Genomic DNA, 18033 nt, shown 5'->3' with positions numbered 1-18033 from the left:
CATCTATACGGGTTTTCTCCAGTGTGATTTCTCATGTGCACATTAAAGCTAGACCTACGACCAAAGCTCTTTTCACACTGATCACATCTAAACGGCTTTTCGCCAGTGTGAACGCTCATGTGGTCATCAAGGTGGCATTTTCGAGTGAAGCTCTTTCCACACTGATCACAGCTGTGAGGCTTTTCTCCAGAGTGACGTTTCATGTGCTGATTAAGTTCACCCTTACGAGAGAAGCTCTTTCCACACTGATCGCAGCTGTACGGTTTTTCTCCAGTGTGAATTCTCATGTGCACATTAAGAGAAGACTTGCAAGTGAAGCTCTTTCCACACTGATCACAGCTGTGAGGTTTTTATCCAGAGTGACGTTTCATGTGCTGATTAAGTTCACCCTTACGAATGAAGCTCTTTCCACACTGGTCACAGCTATATGGTTTTCCTCCTGTGTGATGTCTCATGATGTGTACATTAAGATAGTATTTCTCTTTAAAGCCGTTTCCACACTGGTCACATCTATACGGGTTTTCTCCAGTGTGATTTCTCATGTGCACACTTAAGCAAGACCTACGACGAAAGCTTTTATCACACTGATCACATCTAAACTGCTTTTCTGCAGTGTGAACGCTCATGTGGTCATCAAGGTGGCTTTTACGAGTGAAGCTCCTTCCACACTGATCACAGCTGTACGGTTTTTCTCCCGTGTGAATTCTCATGTGGACTGCAAGTTCAGACTTACGAATGTAGGCCTTCCCACACTGATCGCATCCGTGAGGCTTTTCTCTAGTGTGAAGTCTTCTTGTGTGCAGATTAAGATAATATTTACTTTTAAATCTCTTTCCACACTGATCACATATGTACGGTGTATCTCCATGGTGAAGATTCATGTGCATTTTAAGTTTAGAATTACAGTTGAAAATCTTTCCGCACTGAGGACACATAAGAGGATTCTTGGCTGTTGTTTTTTGCTTGTTTCTCTTTTTTGGTGACAAATTCTTCTCGGTTATTAAGCAGCTCAGAGATTCTTCCTTGGGTATGAAATGTTGAGGTTTCTCCTCCATTATACTGAGTTGTGAACTTTCCTTCTTCACTATCAGATCTAAAATGAACAGAGAAAATCATTGTGACACAATTTGACAGTAAAAAAGCACTGGTTAAAGGACGACTTCAGACAATTTAAATTTGAATACATTATTAAATTGGGTCACCTATGTAGTAGAAGTGTGAAGTTATTTTAGAAATTGGTGCCCTCTAGGCCGAGAAAAGCCAGAAAATGTGTTTTTTTGCTTATGTGGATGAAAAACACCAAGTCCCAGAATGCATTGCTTCCCTGCTCTACGAGGCCACTCCCTAGTCACGCCTACTGGTTTGAGACGGCAGGAGGGAGGGAGATTCAACTAGACTAAATACAACTTTTACAGACACGTCTGCGACGATTTAGTTGATATATTATTATAAATACTACCTTTTCCACATCGAAATGATGATAAGTTGCGTTGTACCGGGATGTTCAACCAAAACCGGGAAAAGGACAAGCAGTAAGTTTTCATCGTTTGCTACGTTGTAAACAATGGCTGCGGGCTATCAACCACGCAAAGTGTCGAGAAGACAACGATGCGGTAAAATAAGAAAAACAGAGGGTTTGCAGTCTCCATTTCAAGCATGAAGACATCGAACCCAATGTACTCGGAATGAAGCAAAACACCCGAAAGGACACTGGAATTCCGTTCATGTTTACCTTCACAGACACGACGAACAGCTGGAGCCATCTGGTATCAAACGCATTCGTCTACGTTTGAGGTAAGACTCTTGCTAATACTAGTTTCTGATCACACAGTAGCCTTTACATAGTGATACAGTTGTTAGCAAAGTAACGCTAGATAGATAATGACACATAAGTTGGGTGTTCTCAAAATAAAACAACTGTTAGCTACCGAGCTACTTCTGGAGTTGCTTAAGCACGCAAGTAAATAACATTGCATTTTATCTGTAAAACTGTAAAATATAGTAATATGCAATTTATTTCACTTTTGAAATACCTCCCCAATGTTAGTTCCTGCACTACAATGGTACCACACTGCCCATAGCTGTACATATCTTATCTATATGGTTCTTGCTGAATATGAATATTTATTGTGTTTTTCTTATAATATATTCTGTTTATACACTGCATAAATCAATATTATTTATACTATTAGGTTACTGCTACTACATCGCACATACATACATGCTTCATATTACATATCCATATTTATTCTGCTCTTACAAGGTAACAGCTAATAAACTGAAACATTTATATTTTGTTTATATTACTCTAACCACCTTCTGTAAACAAACAGTATACTACTGTCTAAACTGCACTATATTTTTTGCAGTTCTGGTTGGACACAAATTTTGTACTTGTACTCTGCATAATGACAGTAAAGTTGAATCTAATCTAATTTTCTACCCTTTACAGGAGAAGCACGGTTCAACCAAATGTTCTGCAAGAGATCCAAGCAGTGGGTCTTGAAGAAAAGCTTCATACCACACAGTTTGTAGACGAACTCATCCAGAAGGCCATTGACAAAAGACTCAATCCAAACATTGTGTTCTTATTATGTTTTGCTTTGTTTTTATTTTGTGCAGGACATTTTTAGATGTAAATTATGTCCTTGTTTATTTTAATGTGTTCTTTCCACTGGTGGCACAATATATTTCCTTTTTGAATAATAAAAAATAAATTTCTTCATCTAACCCTGTCTTTTGTACACCAAAGTTATACATTATAGACTTGTGGAGGCGCAATGATTACTGTTACTGTGATTTAGCTGTCATTACTTACTTTACAAAATAATTTGGGTTAAAAATAAAGCCAAATATTATGTGTGTTACAGAATTTAGACCTAAACTTTAAAAAACGAATGCTTTCCTCAAATTGCAGTCACTGTTTCTTTATAAACTCTAATGTAGCAACAATAAGGACTATAACACGAACCACAACAAATGTGAGTTTTAACTTTTTATTAAAAAACATAAACAACTCCCACTCATAGCTGATCCAGAGCTTCATCCGTTTCTTTATAGCCGCTATAATGTCCGTGAGGAGCTGGATATCTACGTCTGATGTCCTGAACAACACAGGCAGGTAAAACAAGTCGATGTCTTTTCCCCGGTCTTTCGCCTTGCTAAACCCATTCCATGAAATGACGAGGATGTAAGGAAAAAAGTAAGCACGACGTTAGCAGTGCAAGTTATTTTCACATACAGAATAGGCTAACTTAGGTGTAAATATAACAACCATAGCTCAGCTGACGGACGTGAAAAACAAAATACTCACTTTATACCCATGCCTCCGTTTCGCCCTGCGGGCTTCAAGAAGAAAATGCTATCGCTGAAATTCACGACAGCAATATGACTCTCTTTCGGTGTCCATAGGCGCACAGCGAGAGCACGTAAACCACCAGACCGGCCCCACCTCGGCTACAGCAGCCGTGGTGGCAGCCTCTTGTTCCTCAATCATCCGTAACTGATCCTCGTTGTATTGCGGCTCGTACAGGTACCACGACCATCAGATTCGAGCAACAGCGAGGCGCACAGCGAGAGCACGTAAACCACCAGACCGGCCCCACCTCGGCTACAGCAGCCGCGGTGGCAGCCTCTTGTTCCTCGATCATCCGTAACTGATCCTCGTTGTATTGCGGCTCGTACAGGTACCACGACCATCAGATTCGAGCAACAGCGAGAGCACGTAAACCACCAGACCGGCCCCACCTCGGCTACAGCAGCCGCGGTGGCAGCCTCTTGTTCCTCGATCATCCGTAACTGTTCCTCGTTGTATTGCGGCTCGTACAGGTAACCGCGAACATCAGATTCGAGCAACAGGTCATCAAAATTCCCTTCTGCCATCTCGTTTTCAACACTACACTCTGCCATCGTGGTTTGTTTACTCGGCTTTCTCCACAAAGCAAGATCAGGCTAGCTTAGCTTAGCGAAGATTAAAGATGGCTGACTCTCGTTTTGATTCGGGCTTTTCCGAATGCCCTCGCAGTCCAACCCCTATGGGCGGGGAGAAAACATGCGGAAGTAGCTCCTAATACTGGCTGTAGTCTTTGCCTCTGGCCAAAATCTCTGCCAATGACGCAAAAATCGTCATTTTGCGTCATCGGAATAGTTTTTTGCACAACCAGAATACAGATATCTCTCCTCTAACAGGAACATGAGGGTGGGAAACACGGTCATTCAAAAATATTGTCAGGTTTCTACTGATACAAAGCTGAATGCTAAATCGGTGAAGTATTCCTTTAAACATTAGAAAAAGATACTTGAATAAATCAAATCACCTTCATCTGTCTGTTCGCTTGCTTTTGTGACTTCTTGTTTGACCTCCATCAGGTCTGAAGTAAAGAGAAAATCATTGTCACATTTTAATCAATCTCTTTAATAAATCTCTTTTGTTCACTTTCAACCGCTTCTGTTCTCATTACTGTACACGATGTAACTACAGTAGAGTCAAGTTATAAATAGGAAAAATATATTATAATTTTTTTAGGCGCGATGCTATAATGGTCTAATCAGATTCAATGGATTGTGCTAAGCTATGCTAAAAGTGCCCAGAGACCGCCTAAATGGATTCCAATACAGTAAAAATCAAATGTTTAACTCTAGGGAATTTTTTTCAAAAAAGTGGAGTGTCCCTTTAAGATTTGACCTACATAATCCACCATATTTACAGGTTATTTATGACCTTGTGTAGTAAAATACATACTGTAATTTTCGGTCTATAAGCCTTGTTTTCTTTTCAGCAAGTCAGTATGAAATAATTTGGACAATTATGAGGCAAGAGACAACATTACCGTCTACAGCCGTGAGAGTCCGCTATATGCTGCTTCTGTATTTATGTAATTCAATGGATTCAGTGATGTAGAATGACGAGTATACGAACTTCAAGCTAGTGTCTTGTTCGGTTAATTTAGCATATTCCACTTTCCAGGTAAGTTCTGTATGCTATGATTTATTGTTTAAATTGATAATGTTAATTTTAACGTACAGACATCTATTCAGCCTGCTGTTCTGTCTGCTACTGTTTAGTTAAATAACTTGCCTTTCCAGATTAAATGTGTGTTCTTCGGCTTGGATTTTGTGAAATAATTTCTAAATAAACGCAACGTATAGTCCACTGTGACTTATATATGTTATTTCGTCTTAATGACGCATTTTTAAATGATGCGGCTTATATTCCGGTGCAATTAATAGTCTGGAAAGTACGATAGAAAATTTTGTTTAGACTGAATTGAGATGAAACCAGAATAAAGCTAATTTAGTTCAGTTCCATATGGTAAAAATGTAGTTGTTAGTTAAAATAAATAAGGGACGACAAATAATAGTTACTTTATGATATTGATATGATTCTATACCAAAATAGGTGTAATATTGGCAATGAAAGCCAGGTAAAAAAAACAGCTTTTTGCAAAGAGGGCAAGAAATGATAACAGCGAAAGTAACGAGTAATATCAGTGTCTGATAAATCCATTGTCTTTCTTTAATGTGGGGGAAATTGTAAAACTCTTCAGAAAGACCAACATTTTCTACCCATACTTTGGGTTTAAGAGTGACATTTTACACACGTGGGTCGATTACATGGGTGAGGTATTTTTAATGTGTGTGTATGAACATCAGCCACCAACAAAGACCAATTTTGACTCAGGAAAAGCCCTGTACATACCTGAATAAATCAAACCACCTTCATCTATCTCTTCTTCTTTGACTTCTTGTTTCACTTCCATCCCACAGTCCAGCAGATTCACTGATGTCTCCTGGTCTTCATCATTACAGAAAGAAAATCAAAGAAACAAAACCTTTATGACTACATAAATATCTCCGTCCGAAAACATTTATATCACATCAAGATTTTAAAGCGTCTGGCAAAACACAAAGATTATTAACACAACTGATAAAAGCATAAATATGATAAACACAAAACTTACTGCTGCTCAAGTGTGAGCTTCTCTTCTGCTTCTTTCCTTTTTAATGGCGGATAGCAAACAACTTTTGGAAGTTTTACCGCCACCTACCGAAATGGAGTGTGGGTCTGGATATATTAAATCCTGTCTTTTCTTTTCCAAAAATGAAACAAAGACCTAAAACAAACTTCACCTGACCTTTTCTGAAGAATTGTTTTTATTTTTAAATGTTCACTTTCTATCTCCTTCTTGTGAGCTTCGCATTTGTTCATCTGTTGTTTTATTTAACACGCGGTGCGTTTGCGCCACCTGCTGGACTGGTGCGTGACGCAGCGGCTGCTTGACAACAGTCATTTACACACTCATCCCAATGATTTACCACAGTTATCATATCGGAGCAACCAGGAGAAATATCCAACACTGTATTTCAAAGGCGTTCAAAGGTGAGTTGCACACAACACATTACACATCAAAACTCCAGTCAGATAAGTGAAAGATCACAGGGTTCACGTTTCATCTTTAAATTGACAAAGTTATTTGGCTTATTCATTCAAATAATTTATAGTCAATTTCTTTATTATTAAATAAATAACTAAGATAAACGCGTTTATCTTTATTAGTCAGTAGCCTATAGGATTTAACATTCAAGAAATGAGAATTACTCACCGGTTTTACAAGCGTGAGGTAACAGTCGTCTAAAATACTATATTTACCTGATAATGCTGGATTACATTAAAAGTTAAGTATTAAAACATGAAGTGCAGAAATTGTTGGCACATAAGATGTTATAGTGCTGTTCATTTGAGTAAATTATATATAATATTAACAGCTGCAAGCTGCGACTTCTGCCCCTCGACCGTTAACCATGACCGTTATAAGCGCATTTAAATTTCTCCAGAGGGCGAAAGACTCAACAACTACATAAACTACTACACAAAGTGTGTTAAACACTCATCAACTACATTAAACAGCTTAAGTGGTCTAGTTAAGTAGTTAAGTGGATAGTAAGTATAAAAAGTTGTAAGCTATTTTACATTTAAGAATTGAAAGAGTAACCACTCTAAAAATACACCTAAAATACTTAGTTATCTCATAATGTTGGTTGGAATAAAAAGTTAAGTATTTAAACTTGAAGTTAAGAAATTGTAGGTACAAAAGATGTTATAATGCTGTTAATATGAATAAATTAGATTTTATACTAACAGTTGCAAGCTGCGACTTCTGCTCCTCGACCATTAGGCCTTTACACTACTTCAAATTATAATAAAATATTGTGTTAAAAAAAAAATCACATTTTTTTCAGCATTGTTTATTTTATTTTTCCACCAAAAATAATCTGAAACTGTGGATAAACAGAAAAAAATTGTAATACATTATTACAATGTGACAAATAAAGATTTTCATGTAATTCCTCAAAAGCTCTGCTTATGAAATATTCGTACTGATATATTAATATCTATTTTCATGAATTTTAAATTTTCATCCATTACCCTGCAAACTTTATCCTCAAAGTCACCCACACTGGCCCCGTACAAAGTGCAAATTCGTTTGTCACTTTACCTTTTATAACTAAATCCTATTCTGTAATCTTTACACACACAGTTCAGTAATTTACATACATACATACATACATACATACATACATACGAGAGAGAGAGAGAGAGAGAGAGAGAGAGAGAGAGAGAGAGAGAGAGAGACTGCGTATTGTCTACAGGACCACACTGGGGGGTATTCCAGAAAGCTGTGAGATCCCTGGGTATGTTAGAAATTGAAAATGTCAATGTATTTCCCATGTGTGCGCATTAACTCGTAACTTGTAATTTATGTCTAATGTTATACAGTTGCAAGCGGGATTTGCGCAGAACAATGTCCGCAGTTTTGTTTTGAATACTGAATTTACTGGACAGCTTTACTACTGTAAGGGGGCATGCACACAAAGGCGTTTACGCCAACGTATGTTTCAATTGTTTCTAATAGGAGCTGGTGGGTTTTGATCGCACTGAGCGCCTGCACTCGACGGTTTTTCTGTGCTGAGCACCGACAGTTGAAAAATGTTCAACTTCGGGGGAAATGCTTAGCTCATCAATGTCACTTCCCCCCTGGGCGTCCAATCACAGTGGGGGCAGGATAAATATCACAACAATCAACCATTGCCTCGTTCAATGACTGACAAACGAAGCAGATGCATCATAGCAAACAAAGTGCTCAGCTAAAAAAAAGCTGGCAACGACAACAGTCTGTGTCTGCCTGCCGTTTTCAACCACGTTTAAATGCTTTTGTGTACACACCCCCTAAAGGATGTGAGACACAAGAAACAGAACAGTCACGTGCAGTGGTTAACAGAGCTTCAGCTGTTTTCGTTGCTTCACCGAAACTTTCATTATAGATGCGTTGCAGTACCGCGGTTGAACCACGTACTGACCCTAGGTAGGTGAACGGCACTGTTCTGATTTTTATCGAGAACCGTTACACCTCTTCTGATCACATCTGAGGCTTTTCTCTAGTGTGAATTTTCATGTGCACATTAAGACTAGATTTGCGAATATAGCTCTTTCCACACTGATCACAGCTGTAAGGTTTTTCTCCTGTATGATTTCTCATGTGCACATTAAAGTATGACCTACGACCAAAGCTCTTTCCACACTTTTCACATCTAAAAGGCTTTTCTGCAATGTGAGTGCCCATGTGCTCTTTAAGGTTGGTTTTACGACTGAAGCTCCTTCCACACTGATCACAGCTGTACGGTTTACCTCCAGTGTGAACTCTCATGTGGATGGTAAGTTCACACTTACGAATGTAGGCCTTTCCGCACTGATCGCATCTGTGAGGCTTTACTACAGTGTGAAGTCTTCTTGTGTGCAGATTAAGATAGCATTTACTTGTAAAGCTCTTTCCACACTGATCACATCTGTAAGGTGTATCTCCATGGTGAGGCTTTTCTCTAGTGTGAAGTCTTCTTGTGTGCACATTAAGATAGTATTTACTTTTAAAGCTCTTTTCACAATGAGCACACGTGTGAGCGGCTTCTCCAGTGTGAATACTCATGTGCCTTTTAAGTTTAGAATTACAGCTGAAAGTCTTTCCGCACTGAGGACACACAAGAGGATCCTTGGCTGTTGTTGTTTTTTGCTTGTTGCTCTTTTCTGGTGACAAATTCTTCTCAATTATTAAGCAGCTCTGAGATTCTTCCTTGGGTATGAAATGATGAGGTGTCTCCTCCATTATATTGAGTTGTGAACTTTCCTTCTTCACTATCAGATCTACAATAAACAGAGAAAATCATTGTAAAGAATTTGACAGTAAAAAAGCACTGGTTAAACATTGGAAAAAGATACTTGAATAAATTAAATCACCTTCATCTGTCTGTTCTTTTGCTTCTGTGACTTCTTGTTTGACCTCCGTCAGGTCTGAAATGAAGATGTATGGACAAGACAGACACATTCACAGTTACCTGGTTTTTAAACCCATCTGTTTTGTTCACTTTCGACCGCTTCTGTTCTCATTACTGTACATGGTCTGTGGAGAGTCGTTGAAACAGGACGGGATAAATGACTGGTTAAAACTGACGTGCACTAATATTATGTCAGAGTCCGCTGCTTGTGTTGCTAGTAAGCAAGCTGCACAATGTTTTGTACATATATATGCAAGCGCTTTCTTCAATATTTCAGAGCAATAGGTGAAATAAGCTTGCACAACTTTTACAGAAAAAGGTCATTGAGGTACTTTTTAATGTGTGTTTGTATGAACATCAGCCACCAACTAAGACCAATTTTGACTCAAGAAAAGCCCTGTACATACCTGAATAAATCAAACCACCTTCATCTATCTGTTCTTCTGTGACTTCTTCTTTCACTTCCATCCCACAGTCCAGCAGATTCACTGATGTCTTCTGGTCTTCACCATTACAGACAGAAACCAGAAGCTCTGTAGATGTTTGATCAGTGAAGCCACAGAGAGAGACACCAGATACGTCCTGGAAATAACATTAAAACAAGCTGAGAATAAAATACATTGGTCAAGCACCGGTTTACATGTACAGGTTGTGTTGATGTACTTTCACTATAGCAGAACACTGTGTCATCAACTGAGACCTCAACACTGAACACAAAAACCTTAATCATGATGACAATCAAACAACAACACAATAAATACAACAGATAAGTTTATTGTGTAAAGAATGAAATGAGTGTTTAAGAAACCTTTGTGTTGAGTTCATCTCTCTGTCTGAGCTTTGACTCCAGTAACGCCACCTCTTTCTTCAGCTGAGAGATTTCTGTCATTAAATCATCAATATCCAGCATAGACAGATCAGTTCCTACTGATTTACAGCACATCACATCCATCTCATCTCTCATGATGAACATCTGAACACACACAAAAAAAACATAATATTCACACAAAAACATCATTTCAATAAGATTATAAACGACAGCAGCTTTGATATTAAATCAAGAAACAAAACCTTTATGACTACAGAAATAACTCGTCTGATTTTAAAGCGTCTGGTAAAAACAGCAAGTTGCAGTAAGCGAGAAAAAAACTTCATTCACCAAAAAGAGAAAACATAAAGATTATTAACACAACTAACAAAATCATAAAGATTATAAACACAACACTTACTGCTGCTCGACTTGACTGTGAGCTTCTCTTCTTCTTCTTCTTTCGTTTTCTGGCGGACTGGTGAACTAAGCACATACCGCCACCTACTGGCTGTGTCCCAATTAAAAGGCTGCGACCTTCTAAGGACGTATTTTGAGACCGATTGCGTCACAGCAGCGCGATTTGACCGGAGAAAGTCCCTGGCTGCAAAAAAAAAAAAGAAAGTCCCTGGCTGCTGATTTCTTTTGTAGATCCTGAATTTTTCCGCTTTGGAATATTTTGCCTTTGAAATGTATCCCATGACAATATACTTCCATCTATATCTAACCCGTGTGAATCCTCTTCCATTTTACTTCCCAGCTTTCAAATTTTCCGCCAAAACAAACAACGCTTTTGTTCGTCACCAGTCCGCCAAAAGTGCACCAAAAAAAACGGTAAACTCAACGTCACGATTCAAACACCTAAATGTCCTGTGGCGTCACTGGCTGAATCAGAAACCGCATACTGCCATACTACACTAGTCAACATTCGAAGTGGATCAAAACCATTCATAAAAGTTTACATAAAACCAATCCCTAACTCCCGTTCTTGTCTTAGGACAACTTTAATAAACTTTTTTGATCCACTTCAAATGTTGACTAGTATATATAGTAGGCAAAAAGCAGTAGGCGAACGGATAGTATGTCCGAAACCTCATGTGCATCTTGATACACAACAATGACACTGATAGTAAGTATAAATTTTTTAAAACTATTTTACATTTAAGAAATGAAAGGGTAACAACTCTAAAAAATAAGTCTATACTTAGTTATCTCATAATGTTGGTTTGAATGAAAACTTAAGTAGCCTATTTAAACTCGAAGTTGAGAAATTGTAGGTAGCCTACAAAAGATGTTATAATGCTGTTAATTTGAGTAAATTATATATAATATTAACAGCTGCTAGCTGCAACTCCTGCCCCTCGACCGTTAAACATGACCATAGGGAAAACGGTCTTTAACGTTTTTAAATTAAGGCATCTCAAACAAGCAATTTAGTTTGGGACTAGTAAAACCCCTGTCTGGAAAACCACCCATAAAGGACAGAATATGTTTGTAATCTCACATCAAAGCTCTGCAATTTATTCAGACTCAATATATTACACTATAATAAATTACACTACTTCAAATTATAATAAAATCTTGTGTTAAAAAACAAGAAAATGGCTAAAGATTTCAAATTTTCTCCAGCATCATTTATTTTTCCACGAAAAAACAACTGCAAATGTGGATAAACAGAAAAATTAAAGTAATACATTATAAAAATTAAAGTAATACATTATTACAATGTTACATATAAAGATTTTCCTGTGATTCCTAAAAAGCTCTGCTTATGAAATATTCGTACTGCTTATACTAATATCCATTTTCATGAAATTTCAATTTTCATCCATTACCCTGCAAAAATTAGTAAATCCTCAAAGTCACTCACACTGTTATCACTTCACCTTTTAGTACTAAATCCTATTCTGTACATACACAGTTAATTTACGGGTGTAAAAACCACATTTATAGAAACACTGCGTATTTTGTACAGAACCAAACTGGGGGCTGTTTCAGAAAGCTGTGACACTCCTGGGTATGTTAGAAATTGAAAATGTCAATGTATTCCCCATGTATGCACATTAACACACGACCTCGTATTTATGTCTAATGTTATACAGTAGCAAGCGGGACTTGCGCAGAACAATGTCTGCAGTTTTGTTTTGAATATTGAATTTATGATGTTATCGGAATGTCACGTGCAGTTTACTGGACAGCTCTACTACTGCAAGTGGGCGTGCACACCAAGGCGTTTACGCTGACGTATGTTTTCAATTGTTTCCAAAGGAAGCGCAGCGCTTTCCAAAAACGGCAGTAGCTGGTGGGTTTTGTTCGCACTGAGTGCCTGCACTCGACGTTTTTTCTGCACTCAGCACTGACAGTTGAAAAAATGTTCAACTTTGCGAAAATGCTTAGCTCATCAATGTCACTTCTCACTTGGTCGTCCAATCACAGTGGAGGAGGGGGCAGGATACATAACACAACAATCAACCGTAGCATCGTTCAATTACTAATAAACAAAGCAGATGTATCATAGCAAACAAAGTGCTCAGCTAAAAAAGGTGGCAATGAGTACAGTCGGTGTCTGCCTGCCGTTTTCAACCACGTTTAAATGCTTTTGTGTACACGCCCCCTAAAGGATGTGAGACACAAGTAACAGAACAGTCACACGCAGTGGTTAACAGAGCTTCAGCTGTTTTTGTTGCTTCATCGAAACTTTCATTCTAGATGCGTTGATGAACTGCCGTTGAACCACGTACCGACCCTAGGGAGGTGAACGGCACTGTTCTGATTTTTATCAAGAACCGTTACACCTCTACTGATCACATCTGTTGAAGTTTTTCTCTAGTATGAATTTTCATGTGCACATTAAGACAAGATTTGCGAATGAAGCTCTTTCCACACTGATCACAGCTGTGAGGTTTTTCTCCAGAGTGACGTTTCATGTGCTGATTAAGTTCACCCTTACGAATGAAGCCCTTTCCACACTGGTCACAGCTATATGGTTTTTCTCCAGTGTGATGTCTCATGATGTGTATATTTAGATAGTATTTATCTTTAAAGCTTTTACCACACTGGTCACAGCTGTACGGTTTTTCTCCAGTGTGATGTCTCATGATGTGTACATTAAGATAGTATTTATCTTTAAAGCTTTTACCACATTGACAACAGCTGTTAGGTGTTTCTCCTGTATGATTTCTCATGTGCACATTAAAGTATGACCTACGACCAAAGCTCTTTCCACACTGATCACATCTAAAAGGCTTTTCTGCAATGTGGATGCCCATGTGCTCTTTAAGGTGGCATTTACGAATGAAGCTCTTTCCACACTGATCACAGCTGTACGGTTTACCTCCAGTGTGAACTCTCATGTGGATGGTAAGTTCACACTTACGAATGTAGGCCTTCCCACACTGATCGCATCTGTGAGGCTTTTCTCTAGTGTGAAGTCTTCTTGTGTGCACATTTAGATAATATTTACTTTTATAGCTCTTCCCACACTGATCACATCTGTTCAGTGTATCTCCATGGTGAAGATTCATGTGCCTTTTAAGTGCAGATTTAAGGCTGAAAATCTGTCTGCACTGAGGACACATAAAAGGATCCTTGGCTGTTGTTTTTTGTTTGTTTCTCTTTTTTGGTGACAAATTCTTCTCATTCATTAAGCAGCTCAGAGATTCTTCCTTGGGTATAAAATGATGAGATTTCTCCTCCATTATACTGAATGGTGAACTTTCCTCCTTCACTACCAGATCTAAAATGAACAGAGAAAATCATTGTGACACAATTTGACAGTAAAAATGCACTGGTTAAACATTAGAAAAAGATACTTGAATAAATCAAATCACCTTCATCTGTCTGTTCTCTTGCTTCTGTGACTTCTTGTTTGACCTCCGTCAGGTCTGAAATGAAGAGAAAATCATTATGAACATTCATTATGGACAAGACAGACACGGTCACATTTTAATCAATCTCTTTTGTTCTCATTACTGTACACCAGGGGTGGGGAACCCTGAGTCCTGGAGGGCCACGGTCCTGCAGAGTTTAGTTCCAACCCTAATTAAACACACCTGAAAAATTTCATTCAAGTTTTAAGGATTACTTGAAAATGAAATTCAGGTGTGTTTGATTCTTGGAACTAAACTGAGCAGGACCGTGGCCCTCCAGGACCCAGGGTTCCCCACTCCTGCTGTACATGGTCTGTGGAGAGTCGTTGAAACAGGACGGGATAAATGACTGGTTAAAACTGACGTGCACTAATATCATGTCAGAGTCCGCTGCTTGTGTTGCTAGTAAGCAAGCTGCACAATGTTTTGTTCATATACTGTATATGCAGGGGCTTTCTTCGATATTTCAGCACCAATAAATTATATAAGCTTGTGCAACTTTTACAAAAAAAAAAGAAAGGTCATTTGAGGTACTTTTTAATGTGTCTGTGTATGAACATCAGCCACCAACAAAGACCAATTTTGACCCAAGAAAATCCCTGTACATACCTGGATAAATCAAACCACCTTCATCTATCTCTTCTTCTGTGACTTCTTTCACTTCCATCTCACAGTCCATCAGATTCACTGATGTCTTCTGGTCTTCATCATTACAGACAGAAACCAGAAGCTCTGTAGATGTTTGATCAGTGAAGCCACAGAGACAGACACCAGATACATCCTGAAAACAAGCAGAGAATAAAACACAGAGCTTTGATAGATTTAAACTAACGTGAAGGTAAATATAACATTCATAGATACATAGGGTGGTCATGGCGCAGTGGTTAAGACACTCGCCTTCGGGTTCGAATCCACCGTGACACACCACTGTGTCCCTGAGCAAGACTTAAGCACTTAATCCTAGTTGCTCCAGAGGCGTGCGACCTCTGACATATATATAGCAATTGTAAGTTGCTTCGGATAAAAGCGTCATCTAAACGAATAAGTAAGATACCAGAGTGTGCAAGAAACAGAATAATCTCTTTGTGTTTCACTTATAACAGAAAGTCATACAGGAGATAAACAGCGTGAATGTGACATAATGATGACAGATGTTTTATATTTGGAGGAGTTACTCAATAGTTGATCTTAACTATGTGCAGCACCTATAATAATGCATCTCTCTGAATCTGTCAGACAGACATACATAAATCTCAGGTTAAGGAAACCTAGACTCCTGAAGTTTGTTCCTTTAAACCATTTTCAGGAAAGAGTAAAGTACCTCTATCCTAAGTGGAGTGAGAATATAATAAAATGCAATAAAAAGTTGAGTTTATAGAATTTTTAAACAAATGCTGTGGTTCAAGTTAAAAGACATGAGACAGTAGTAGGCAGGTTGTGTTGATGTACTTTCACTATAACAGCAACACTGAACACACAAACCTCAATCAAGAACAACATTCTTCAAACAACAAGTTGTATTTTTTACAATGTAAAAGATGAAATGAAACCTTTGTGTTGAGTTCATCTCTCTGTCTGAGCTTTGACTCCAGTAACACCACCTCTTTCTTCAGCTGAGAGATTTCTGTCATCAAATCATCAATATCCAGCATAGACAGATCAGTTCCTACTGATTTACAGCACATCTCATCCATCTCATCTCTCATGATGAACATCTGAACACAAAAACATCACCATTATAATATTCTCACATAAACATAATTTCAATAAGATTATAAACGACAGCAGCTTTGATATTAAATCAAGAAACAAAACCTTTATGACTACAGAAATAACTCGTCTGATTTTAAAGCGTCTGCTAAAACCAGCAAGTTACAGTAAGCGAGAAAAAAAACTTCATTCACCAAAAAGAGAAAACATAAAGATTATTAACACAACTAACAAAATCATAAAGATTATAAACACACAACACTTACTGCTGCTCGACTCGTCTGTGAGCTTCTTTTCTTCAGCTGTTGTTTTATTGAACAAGCGGTGCGTTTGCGCCACCTGCTGGACTGGAGCGTGACGCAGATGCTGCTTGACAACAGTCATTTACCATAGTTACGCACTCATCCCTATGATTTACCACAGTTATCATATGAGAGCAACAGAGAGAAATATACAACACTGTATTTATTCGTTTAAAGAAGATACCGTTTACATTTTACGCATCAGTTAAAACTCCAGTCAGATAAATGAACGTAGATCACAGGATTCAAACGATTTACTAAGAATTCGGTGAAATCTGCACGTGCATGTCTACACTTGATACAATTTAAATGTTTTCATAAGTAAAAAATAAACAGTAATTTACCAGGACATTTTAGCATATATTCCAATATTTCTTTTACAGTTCGTTACCACACTTTTCTCCATTTCTTTATAATTACATAAACAATATTGTTAACAGGTTTTCTTTTGTACAACACTAAACTCTTAATAGGCTATAGCAGGGGTCTTCAACTAAAATTGGTGGAGGTCCAGTAAATGAACCCTCCGCACCAGCCGAGGTCCGGACGTAAAAACATAAATCGACTGCTTTCGCCAGACTAAAGAAATTAGTGTAAATATTTGTTTTATTGAACAAAATATAGTGTTATCAAGCATATTGAATAATGTTTCTTCCCAGTCGGCATTTCAACGTTGATTCAACGTTGAATCAACGTCAGGTACCAACGTTGAATCAACGTTGGATTACCTTTCGGTTTTGCAAAAAATTTCAACGTTGAAATCACGACGTTGTTTCAACGTCACACTTTCAACATAGGTGAATTATGGTTGATATCATGACGCAATTTCAACCTTCTATTTCCTTGTTGTTTTTAACACTAAATATAGATTTTTACTTGACACTGCAATACTCACTAAATGATTTACTGTAAACGTGTCATTTTTAGTGCAATTATCATATGAATGCAACTTGCTACGCATAACTTACAGTACAACCCCATTCATAAAACTAAACACTTAAGGAAGGTAAAGTTTAAATGTGGACAAATAATATGACAGGTGCCTACTCTTTCCAAATTAACATGAAAGCAGCTGTTAAAAATATTTTTTAATGGATAAAACACATTCTTTCAAACAGTTAGGTTTCCAGTTAGTAGTGCAGAAGTGGAATTTTCTAAATATAGAATAAAATCATAAAATATGAAACAAAATCATGTTTAAAAGTCATTTTATTCATCTGAATAGAAAAACTTTATTCAAGAAAAACTGCAAATATGAATTTTGTTGTTGGTTTAGTTGACAGTCTTCTTATGGCCACCACCACCCATCTATTCTGGCTCATGCTGTACTTAATACGATGACAGCATCTGAGGAGGGAAAAAAACACAAGATATTTAATTTTCAAAAAATGCTGCATTTTAGCCCATGTACAAAAACATTTTGTTATTGCACATCAGGGCAAGATGCGTTTTCTTTGATAGTCTGACTTGAAACATTGCATAGCCATCTGATGAAGGAACAAAGCTGTTGTGTTTACGAAGATGACAATGAGGTTCAATTAAGATCATCTACAGTCCATTCAGAAATCATACACCTTTCACTTTCAATTTTATGTTGTTGCATGATACTGTAATTGTTTAGATATTTTTACAAAGTAAAAACAGAATTTTAGAAACTTTTGCAAATGTATGAAAAAAGAAAACATATCATATTTACATTATACATATTCAGACCCTTTGCAACATCATCTGCAATTTAGCTCAGTTGCCTCCAATTTCTCTTGAGGTTGCTGAGATGTTTCTACACCTTAAATCGTCCTGATGAACACAAAGATTTTTTAAGGAATGTCTGCAACCAAACTGACCAGAAGCACCATTGACTTACATAGTAGGATAAAAAAATACTATGGTAGTGAATGGTGCTTCTGATCGATTTGGTTACAAATGAATCCAATACTGAATGCTTAAGTGATATTAACTTTATATTTTCAACACGCCCAAATGAGATGCTTAAAGCAAACACTGACAGGTTGCTTTA

The 18033-nt window shown here is 37.7% G+C and overlaps 3 protein-coding genes across 3 annotated transcripts; all 3 read right to left on the bottom strand.

Moving 5' to 3' along the window:
- Nucleotides 1-225: 225 nt before the first annotated feature.
- On the bottom strand, nt 226-6367 carry LOC135750245 (uncharacterized). The gene is made up of 3 exons (XM_065269034.2): nt 5699-6367; nt 4317-4370; nt 226-1093 (listed from the first exon to the last, which is right to left on the bottom strand). Exons 1-3 carry the CDS (start codon nt 5757-5759, stop codon nt 351-353), a joined length of 858 nt encoding a protein of 285 aa, XP_065125106.1. The 5' UTR covers nt 5760-6367; the 3' UTR covers nt 226-350.
- Nucleotides 6368-6378: 11 nt separating this feature from the next.
- On the bottom strand, nt 6379-10822 carry LOC135750244 (uncharacterized). Its single transcript, XM_065269033.2, has 5 exons — nt 10557-10822; nt 10136-10300; nt 9735-9909; nt 9290-9343; nt 6379-9196 (listed from the first exon to the last, which is right to left on the bottom strand). Exons 1-5 carry the CDS (start codon nt 10629-10631, stop codon nt 8418-8420), a joined length of 1248 nt encoding a protein of 415 aa, XP_065125105.1. The 5' UTR covers nt 10632-10822; the 3' UTR covers nt 6379-8417.
- A 786-nt stretch (nt 10823-11608) lies between these two features.
- On the bottom strand, nt 11609-16008 carry LOC135750243 (uncharacterized). The gene is made up of 5 exons (XM_065269032.2): nt 15981-16008; nt 15555-15719; nt 14614-14785; nt 13966-14019; nt 11609-13871 (listed from the first exon to the last, which is right to left on the bottom strand). Exons 2-5 carry the CDS (start codon nt 15717-15719, stop codon nt 12940-12942), a joined length of 1323 nt encoding a protein of 440 aa, XP_065125104.1. The 5' UTR covers nt 15981-16008; the 3' UTR covers nt 11609-12939.
- Between the last annotated feature and the right edge of the window lie 2025 nt (nt 16009-18033).

Source organism: Paramisgurnus dabryanus, chromosome 21, assembly GCF_030506205.2.
Source record: "Paramisgurnus dabryanus chromosome 21, PD_genome_1.1, whole genome shotgun sequence".
Taxonomy (NCBI): domain Eukaryota; kingdom Metazoa; phylum Chordata; class Actinopteri; order Cypriniformes; family Cobitidae; genus Paramisgurnus; species Paramisgurnus dabryanus.
This window is presented reverse-complemented; position numbering and strand designations above follow the sequence as displayed.